Source organism: Nicotiana tomentosiformis, chromosome 10 (assembly GCF_000390325.3).
Source record: "Nicotiana tomentosiformis chromosome 10, ASM39032v3, whole genome shotgun sequence".
NCBI lineage: Eukaryota > Viridiplantae > Streptophyta > Magnoliopsida > Solanales > Solanaceae > Nicotiana > Nicotiana tomentosiformis.
This window is the reverse complement of record NC_090821.1, coordinates 63,273,605-63,284,529: the sequence shown is the minus strand read 5'-3', so window position 1 is coordinate 63,284,529 and position 10,925 is coordinate 63,273,605. Positions and strand designations below refer to the sequence as shown.

Sequence of the window (10,925 nt, the reverse complement as noted above, 5' to 3'; positions counted from 1 at the left end):
GTGGCTGCTTTCCCTTGCATTGCTGTCAAAGTAATAAAGTAACAAAATTCGTACTGTATGTTAATTTAGTGAAGTAATATAGTAATGGTATCAAGTTACCTTTTGACATCCCCTAGCATTATGTCCAGGCTTTCCACATGTAGAACAAGTCATCACCCTGCCTTTTCTGGATTGATACCACTCCCCTTGCCTATTTATTATCTCATTATTTTCTCTAGTCCTCTTCACTTTAGGCCTACCAACCATATTCACTAGCAGGGGAGGATCCATTGCATGAGCTAGCTCTATCTTTTATAACTTCTCTCCTCTAATTGGTTCTAACTTATGTGCATAAGTGGAGAGATAAGCCTCCTTGGTGAACCACCAATGAATCTCACACAAAGGGTTCATTTTTTTTTGTACAGTAATGCTCTAATGGCATGAGGACATGGGATTCCAGTGAGGTCTCATGTTCTGCAAGTGCATTTTTTCAGTAAGATATGCACTCTATGCTTTTCAAAAGTTCCTTCATTCACCTCATAACCATCTTGTCTATTAGAATCAACAATACCTTTTTGTGCACTATTCAAGAATTGATAATATAACTGCATGGTATGAGGACTTAAATTTTCAGTCCATGTCATCACATCACCTTCATGCTCTCTCAACATATTCATCACCTTAACTCTTATGTCCTCAAGCATTCTAATAATTGGCTTGTGCATAACATCCAGTATCCATGAGTGTAAGGATTCGTTATTGTCCACTTGTTGGTTCTTGCATACTGTGTCAAAGTATGCTCTACACCATGATTGTGGAGGAAACCTCAACAAGTCTTCAACAGCTTCTTTATCAATTTCCCCCAAGTTTTTCAATTAATCCTTGAAGTCTTCTTCATAACTACTCCATGCACACCACCATAGGTACTTTTTTCTCAAATCTCCAGCACCACATCTTCTACACCAATTAGTCTCTATGTGCCTCACATAATATCTATGGTGTGCATCAGGAACTACTGCCTGAACTGCCTCAATCAAGCCTTACATATAAGAATGCAGAAAATTAAATATTTAAAATAAAAAGGAAATTGTTAATAATTTTAAAAGAATAACATTGAAATGAAATAGTATAAGTACCTTATGCATGTCTGACATAAATGTGTATCCTCCCCCCAGCTTGAGGTCTAATAAATTGTTCAATAATGTCAAGAACCAGGTCCAGGTGACCTTTGTTTCTTTATCCACAACAACCCGAGCAATAGGATAAAGATGATTCATTGAATCTAGAGCAACAACAATTAAAAGTTGTCTTTTGGCCTTTCCTTTCAAGAAAGTTCCATCCAAGCCAATAAAGGGTCTCAACCCATTCTTAAACCCCATTTTTAGAGTATGGAAACATATATACATCCAAGAAAATCTTCTTTTTCCTTCAGCAAGTGCATCCTTTTATAAGGTAATTATTACATCACTCCCTGGATTACTCGACCTCAATTCATTAGCATATGCCTCTATCTTATTATACTCATCAGTAAAACTATCAACAAGGGATTCAAGTATCATTCTCTTGGCCCTCTTACACTTTGCATGACTAACATTGATGTTGAATGTGTTTTCAATAGCACTCTCATCTCCTTAACTTTGATCATAGAATTCTCCTGCAGCTTGTTCTTAAAATATTATGCTATAGTATTAAAATCAATAATAGGGTTGTCATATGCAGGGCTACACCTATGTTTTAACTAAAGAGTTTTGATCTTGAGCCCGCTGCCATTCTTATCCTCAGAGATGAGACAAATAAAGGGGCAACCAACCTCACACATGTACCTTAGTCTTCTAGTGTCACTCTTGAGTTGTTTTAAACCATAACAGTTTGCTAAGCAATACAAATTTATTATTTTTCTAGCCTCGGGTATATCTTTGAATGTCATTCCTTTTTACAGTTGTTTGTATTCAATCAACTTATTAGAAATCCCCCTCTTTATTTGTAGTGCAAGTACTTCTAAATATTCAATCATAATCTTAAAAAAACAGTATCATTTTCACTCTCATTTGAACTACAATCAGTTGCAACCTCATAATCAATTGTTTGTGATTCATTGTGGTCGACAATATTAGGAACATTAACCCCATTTCACTATCCTCTACAACAAATACATTAATTATATTGAAATGGTCAGAAGCCATATTTTGCAGAGTCCTAATACCCTCATCCCCTGTTACTTCATTATATCTACCAAAAGGACTACAAACTATCAGTTGTTGAACACCAACATACCCTGTGGTTGAGGAACAATATAATGGAAGTAATATTTGCTAGCTTAATTTGCTTTGTTTGGAATCTATATTAGTACTTATTATTTTCTAAAGAATCACACACACACCCAAATACAACTTCTTTTAATCTTTTCAGGCAGAAGCGGGTTTGGGTTAAGGAACAATATAATCTATATTACTATGACTGTGTTTATTTCAATTAGAAAAGCATATCCATCAAAAGTCAACGAGGTTGCCAATTTTGACACACACACACACCTATATATATATATATATATATATATATATATATATATATACACACACACACACATATATATGTATATGAGTCTTGCTAACATACTACATGAAGGTAGTAAGTTAGCAAGATACCCATTTTTACTTTATCTAAAACACCCATATTAATTGTCCATCGCCTTGATAAATTTTAAACAAAATTGTCATTTTACTTTCAAGTGAAAAACATACTACAGACCTGCATTTACAATTGAACTGAATCCCCATATTCCTGACAGTATTCCTGGCTTCCTGTGATCTATCTGTAACAAGCCTCAAAAGTTTTTGTTTCTTAACGTCTACCTCGCAAACAACTTGCCCAAATAGTAGGTGCCACTGGAAAGTACTTCGGAGCGGAAGCTATTTTTTCTATTTCTCAAAAACTGCTTCTGCTTCTATTTAAACAAACCTTTTTCCTTATAAAAGTTTGGCCAAAGAGCTTTAACTTAGGGAAAAACACAATTTTAGCTCAAAAGAAGCATGGCCAAAGTGGCTATTAATCTCTAAGATAATGAACCGCAGAAAGTCTTATACGTGCAAGTCCATTAGAGCTCCATATTCTGACTATTAGGTATAGAAAGGACTAGGATTTCTCTTCAAAACACCAAGAAAGGAAGGATCTTTATCCTTTCTATTTTCGCTAGCAAATTTCTTTTAAATATTTGAAACACGACTCTGTGCAGCAATGTCAGAACAATATTTGGGTTTACATAAACACTGACATGTTTGCTTATTTGTTTCAACTCTTTCGACACTGATAAGAACTGGCATCCTCAATGGAGTTACCAACTATACCTTGCACTGATCAATAAGTTAGATTTTGTACTTCTTTTGCTACAGATAGAAAGACACATTAATTTCAGAATGAGAAAAAGGAATAAGAAAATAAGGGATCCTCTTCACCTCTAACTCATCTGCTAAAGCAAGTTAATACCAAAAAAAGAAATGAAAAAAGAGACGACTTGACTCAAAAAGGGTGTACAAATTTCATATAACCGGAAGAATCATCCCATTAGCACTCAAAAATAAAATATGCTCCTTGAAATTCAATATGAATTAGAGGAATATTGAGGCTCCAGTGTCACTACCAACTTGGACATTGTCTCTCCCATGTCTTCCACTTCATTTTTTCCAAAACCCCAACTTTGGAGCAATACCATAGGAATGGATTGCACTTCAATAGATCCCCTAGATGAGGAACCTAAAATTGGGGTCTCCAATAGCTCACCGTGTTGGCCAACCATATTGCCAAAGATCGAAGGGAAATGCAACAGTATCGGAAGAGGACAAGTAGCAGCTGATAGGGGTGAGAATTTGTGCATCTCCATTGAACTATCATATGTATCCTGAACTGCATCCTTAACTTCATAAATTGAGGCCCTCTGGTTTCCTGAAAATTAAATGAAAAACTACAGTTAAACTAATCAAGTATATGTGCATAAGCTGTATACAAGAAGGTGTAAAGAGATGCACCATTAAAACTCATTGAATAGCCCAATATGCTATTACATGTGGGCTTTCATTCACTTTACACATCTTAGATTGTCACGAACCAAAACTAACCCCCTGTCATGATGGCGCCTATCGTGGAACTAGGCAAGCCGACTCATTTCCAAAACAAAACGATATTTTTATTTCAAAGATAATTTCAAGGTTATCTAACATAAAAACCTCTATTTAAAGAGTTCAAATTAAAGAAAAACAGAAGTGCGGAAAAGAAAAGTCCGACATCAGGGTGTCACTAGTCATGAGCATCTACTATAATCTGTCTAACAATATCAAGGCTAACTCAGCCTAGAATAATAGCTAAATACTACTAGAATAAGATAAAAGGGAGAAGAGCAGGGGCTGCGATCGCCAAACAGCTACCTTGTTATCTCTAAGAAAATCTGCAACCAGAACACTCAATAACTGCTACCGTGTCCAGCCACACCTGGATCTGCACACAAGGTGCAGGGAGTAACGTGAGTACGCCAACTCAGTAAGTAACAACAATAAATAAAGACTGAGTAGTAGTGATGAGCAATAAAGTATATAACGTTCATATCAGGAAATCTCAGTAAAATACCACTTGCCCTTAAAAATCAGGATTTGAATCAAACATCTCATTTAAACCCAGTTCCAATAAAAATTATTTTTATTTTCCAATAGTTTTTCAAACAAAGGATCAATGCAAAGGTGAGCAAAAATGATGAAATCATAAAAAGCCACTCGGGCAGACCTCACAGTCACTCGTGCCACTCGGGCATACCTCACAATCACTCTTGCCACTCGGGCATACCTCACAATCACTCATGCCTCCCAGTCACTCAGCACTCGGCACTCGCACTCAGTAGGTACCTGCGCTCACTGGGGGTGTGTACAGACTCCGGAGGGGCTCCTTCAGCCCAAGCGCTATAATCTGCACGGACAACTCACGTGCGATAATAATAAAGTATGCTGCAGGCGGGCAGCCCCGATCCACACTCATCCTCACCAATCAGGCCCTCGGCCTCACTCAGTCATAAGTATGCTGCAGGCGGGCAGCCCCGATCCATACTCATCCTCATAAATCAGGCCCTCGGCCTCACTCAGTCATAAGTAACTCAAGTCTCTCGGGCATTTCAGTAAAACAGGGCATTCGGCTCAAAACATTTATATACATCAAAATAGAGTCATAAAACTGAGTTATGCGGTAAATAAGTATAAACATGACTGAGTATAGATTTTCAATCGAAAATAATAAGAGGATGGTAAGAAACAGCCCTTAAGGGTCCAAATAGCATTGGCGCAAGGCCCAAACATGGCATTCAGCCCAATTTACTGAAATTCTTTCTAAAACATATAAGTATCAAATAGTTTCAATAAAGTATGCAACTTTACAGTTGCTACGGGACGGACCAAGTCACAAATCCCCAACAGTGCACGCCCACACGCCCGTCACCTAGTATGTGCGTCACCTCAAAATAATAGAATGATACGAAATCTGTGGTTTCATACCCTCAGGACTAGATTTACAATCGTTACTTACTTCAAACCGGTCAAATCTCTACCCCGCAATGCTCTTGCATCTGGACTCGGCCTCCAAATGCTCCAAATCTATTCACAATCAGTATAATACCATTAATATATGCTAATGGAATGAATTCCACAAGAAAAGCTTCAAAATTAAACCAAAACCCGAAATTGACTCAAAAATTACCTGTGGGGCCCACGTCTCGGAACCCGACAAAAGTTATAAAATTCGAAAGCCCATTCAACCATGAGTCTACCCATACCAATTTTACCAAAATACGACCTTAACTCGACCCTCAAATATACAAATCAAATTTCCAAATTTCTAAGTTTCAATCTCTGATTTACACCTCAAAATCATGTAATCTAGTCGGATTACTCGATGATAATTCACTATTATGGAGTAGAAATGATCACAAGGGATTTATCTTAAGTTTTCCTTTAAAATATAACAAAAATCGCCTCTCCCCAAGCTCCAATTTGTCAAAAATGGCAAATGGGACGAAGTCCCCATTTTTATAATTCTGCCCAGACATCCTCGGTTTTGCCTCGATCTTGGCCTTCGATCGAGGTCCTCGATCCTAGTTCTCGGTCCTGGCCCTCGATTATGTCTTCTTCCCAGCCTTCGACCGTGACCCTCGACCCTGGGCTCGATCATGCCTTCGACTGTGACCCTCGACCCTGGGCTCGATCATGCCTTCGACCGTGACCCTCGACCCTGGGCTCGATTATGCCTTCGATCGTGACCCTCGACCCTAGGCTCGATCATGCCTTCGATCGTGACCCTCGACCCTGAGCTCGATCGTGCCTTCGACCGTGACCCTCGACCCTGAGCTCGATCGTGGCCCTCGACCTTGAGCTCGATCTGGGCTTCGATCGTGGCCATCTTCCATGAGTTCGATCTGGGCTTGATTCTGGGCAGAAGCAATTTCCAACAAAAGGAAATTGCAGCAGCTGTTCTAGTTCAATTTTTGATCCGTTAACCATCCGAAACTCACCCGAGGCCCTCGAGACCTCAACCAAATATACCAACAAGTCCTAAAATATCATACGAACTTAGTCAAATCCTCAAATCACCTCAAAAAATGCTAAAACCATGAATTACACCTCAATTCAAGCCTAATAAACTTTGAAATTTCTAATTTCTACAAATAATTCCGGAACCTATCAAATCACGTCCGATTGACCTCAAATTTTGCACACAAGTCCTAAATGACATAACAGAGGTATTCTAATTTTTAGAATCAGATTCCGACCCCGATATCAAAAAGTCAACCTCCCGGTCAAACTTCTCAAAAATAAAACTTTCGGCATTTCAAGCCTAATTCCTCTACGAACTTCCAAATAATATTTCGGACACGCTCCTAAGCCCAAAATCACCATACGGAGCTATTGAAATCATCAAAATTTAAATCCGAGGTCATTTACATATAGGTCCATATCCGGTCCACTTTTCTAACTTAAATTTTTTCAATTATGAGACTAAGTGTCTCATTTCACCCCGAGTTCCTTCCGGACTCGAACTAACTAACCCGATATAACATAATATAGCTGAATAATATAAAAAGAAGTATAAATGGGGAAAACAGGGTTATAACTCTCGAAACGACCGGCCGGGTCATTACATAGATTTACCTCAGTTTCCTCGAAGCAATCTCTCACGAGTTGAAGTTACAAGCACCTTACAACCTACTATTTTATTTGCCATTTGCTTTGTCACAACATCCCAAGCAATAGGATAAAAATGATTCATTGAATCTAGAGCAACAACAACTAAAAGTTGACCTTTGGCCTTTCCTTTCAACAAAGTTCCATCCAAGCCAATAAAGGATCTCAACCCATTCTTAAACCACATTGTTAGAGCATGGAAACATATATACATCCTAGAAAATCTTATTTTTCCTTCAATAAGTGCATCCTTTGATAAGGTAATTATTACATCACTCCCTGGATTACTCAACCTCAATTCATTAGCATATGCCGCTATCTTATTATACTCATCAGTAAAACTACCAACAGGGGATTCAAGTATCATTCTCTTGGCCCTCTTACACTTTGCATGACTAACATTGATGTTGAATGTGTTTTTAATAGCACTCTCGTCTCCTTAACTTTGATCATAGGATTCTCCTTCAGCTTGTTCTTAAAATATTTTTCTATAATATTAAAATCAATCATCTGGTTGTCATATGCAGGGCTACACTTATGTTTTGACTTAAGAGTTTTGATCTTGACCCCGCCACCATTCTTATCCTCAGAAATGAGACAAACACAGGAGCAACCAACCTCACACATGTACCTCAGTCTTCTGGTGTCACTCTTGAGTTGTTTTAAACCATAACAGTTTGCTAAGCAATATAAATTTATCATTTTTCTAGCCCCGGGTATATCTTTGAATGTCATTCCATTATACAGTTCTTTGTATTCAATCAACTTATCAGAAATCTCCCTCTTTTTTGTAGTGCAAGTACTTCTAAATATTCTGTCATGACCCCAAATCCACTAGTCGTGATAGATTCTAACCCAACCCGCTAGTGTCACGACCCAATTTTCCCCCCGTTTGGGTATCGTGATGGCACCTAGTCTTAGGGACTAGGTAAGACTAACATTAATTGAAACAACAATATTATTTAAATAACATCGAACAATTTGAAACAGAAATCTCTTAAAATTTGCAATTCCCAAAACCGGTAGTACAAGTCATAAGCTCTACAGAGTATTTGCTAGAAAATTTCTAAATACAACTGTCCAGAAATAAGAATAAACAGTACAAAACAAAAACTCTAAGGTAACTCTGAAGCCTACGAACGCAGCAACAAGTTTACCTTAAGTCTCCACAGCAACGGCCCGCACAATTGCTAACGACAAATACCTGGATCTGCACAAAAATGTACAGAAGTGTAGAATGAGCACACCACAGCGGTGCCCAGTAAGTATCAAGACTAACCTCGGTGGAGTAATAAAGAGGAACAGTCCAGACACCCGCTGGTTTAATAAACTGAACAAGTATAAGTATATGAAAAACAGAAATATGTTATCTACATAAAGACTATGCAATATGGCTCACAATACAGTAATGACAATAAGAAAGGAAACAACAAGTATCGGCGGAATACCATAAAAATGACACGGGAAAGTGAATGGAACACAACTTAAATTCGGAATCATAAATACAGTAAGGACAAATAATAGCTCAGCAACTACAACCGCTTTTACATAAGGTTTTAGTCATCAAACTCCACAAGGTACCGAACCTCGGACAAATCACAACTCACGGGTCTCAATAACTGAACCCTAACACTTGGCATCATGTGCCCTCATTGCACTTCATAATCGCACTGACGACTCACGTGCCAATAAAGTCATTCTCACATAGAAGGCAAGTAAACAAGGGTGAGCATCTATGCTCAACAATATCAAGAACACCTCTTATCCGATAAGAGTGCTTAACTACGTGTATACTTGTGCAAGTGTCCTAACATAGTCCATACCAGCAAATAAGCATAAGAAAAAAGAACGGACATCACGTAGAATATTTTCTTACAGCTTTCACAAGATAAAGCTCATACAGGTAAGTGTACCACTGCACAAATATCAACAACAAGAATGCCCCCAGGCCATCATAAATCATCACAAATCAATCCCTGACACAACCCACCTTATCTCGCTACGTGTGCAATAATAAAGTAAGTGCCCACCTTGTCTCGCCACACGTGCATAACAATATTTTCACCTTGTCTCGTCACATGCGCAACCCTCCCCTCCCCCATATATATATATATATATATATATATATATATATATATATATATATATATATATATATATATCCTGCCTTGTCACGCTGCATGTGTAAATATCAGTAGTAAAAATAGCACGACAGAAACCTCGTGCAACCCCATAACAACAGCTGCACGGCAGAAACCTCGTGCATCACAATAACCATAACCGCACGGCAAAAACCTCGTGCATCACAATAACCACAACCGCGCGGTAAAAACGTCGTGCATCACAATAACAACAACTGCACGGCAAAAACCTCGTGCATCACAATAATAAATACAACAACAACAATGATAATAATACAAGGATACGACAAATACGTCAACTCAAAAATTCCAAAACTCAAGGAAACGGAAGAATTAATTCACAAGGAGTAGCCACAATAGAGAACGCTAGTCATAATAAGAACAGCTCAACAAGAAAGGAAATATTATGTAACAACGGTCCACAATGTACAGTTCGACAACGAGGGAGCTAACACAAGATGAATAATTCCAAATAAGGATAAGTCAACTAAAATATAGGATATCTAACTTCTTTTAAGGTTGGGCAATTAAGAGAGAGATACAACAACTCCAATTAAGGATAAGCAGTATAAGGAATAAGGATAATCATTTGCCTCAATTAAGGATGAACAATTATAGAAGAGATAATTATAATTTCAGATAAAGATAAGCAGTTGGGGAAAAGACAACACGGCAATAGAAGAGATACAATTTCAGTTAAGGCACATATGAATCAAATGAACAACAAGAGTGGCTCATGAAGCAATTAATTCTAATTAAAGCAGGTAGAAGTGAAACTGGAAATTAAGAAACGTAATCATAACGAGAACAACTGCATATTCAATGAATATAAGGACCTAAGAATCCCTAAAGGCCAATTTTCCACAAATAAGTCTGGGCACATACTCGTCACCTCGCGTACACGGACTACAATTAGCATAGAAGACTCAAATCCTAAGGGGTAGTTCCCCCACACGAAGTTAGGCAAGATACTTACCTCAAAGAAGACAGATCGATACTCAAAAATGAACTTATCGGGCGAAATGACCTCTGGACGGCTCAAATCTAACCAAAATAACTTCAACGCACAAATAAAATTCATAAGAAACTATTTCGGACCATAAAGCCTCGATATTTATCAAAATCTAAAAATCTGTCCAAACGTCGACCCCCGGGACCACACCTCGGAACCCGATAAATTTTACAAAACCCGAACACACATTCCGATATGAGTTCAACCATACTAAAATTATCAAATTATGATACCAATTCGTCCCTCAAATCATGAGTTTTTATTTTGGAAATTTTCTTCAAAAACCTCATTTTTCCCCAACTCAAAGTACAAATTAAATGATAAAAATAAAGACAAAATTATGTAATATAATAAATTCTAGGTGAAGAAAATCTACCCAATCGATTTGATTGAAAAACCCACAAGGAATCGCTCAAACCGAGCTCTACAAGTCAACATATGATAAAAATGGCCTAACCCTCGATTTGAAGATCTTATATTTTGCCATGGTCTGAAAGCATCGTGAACGCAGAGTAAGGATCGCGTTCGCGAAGAAGAAAAATGTAGGCTGCCAAGATAACCCTACGCGAACGCGAGCAAAGG

At 38.0% G+C, this 10,925-nt stretch overlaps 1 protein-coding gene across 1 annotated transcript; it reads right to left on the bottom strand.

The window, feature by feature from the left end:
* Nucleotides 1-446: 446 nt before the first annotated feature.
* LOC138900293 (uncharacterized) lies at nt 447-1,358 on the bottom strand. The gene is made up of 3 exons (XM_070187016.1): nt 1,116-1,358; nt 907-998; nt 447-780 (listed from the first exon to the last, which is right to left on the bottom strand). Exons 1-3 carry the CDS (start codon nt 1,356-1,358, stop codon nt 447-449), a joined length of 669 nt encoding a protein of 222 aa, XP_070043117.1.
* Between the last annotated feature and the right edge of the window lie 9,567 nt (nt 1,359-10,925).

What these genes read in the sequence shown, in the direction of transcription:
- LOC138900293 (XM_070187016.1), bottom strand. Translation starts at nt 1,358, where the DNA reads ATGGGGTTTAAGAATGGGTTGAGACCCTTTATTGGCTTGGATGGAACT. An exon ending in TTATGTCAGACATGCATAAG is followed by an intron (nt 999 to 1,115) that starts GTACTTATACTA and finishes GAGGCAGTTCAG; the next exon opens with GCAGTAGTTCCTGATGCACA. An exon ending in GCTGGAGATTTGAGAAAAAA is followed by an intron (nt 781 to 906) that starts GTACCTATGGTG and finishes ATCATGGTGTAG; the next exon opens with AGCATACTTTGACACAGTAT.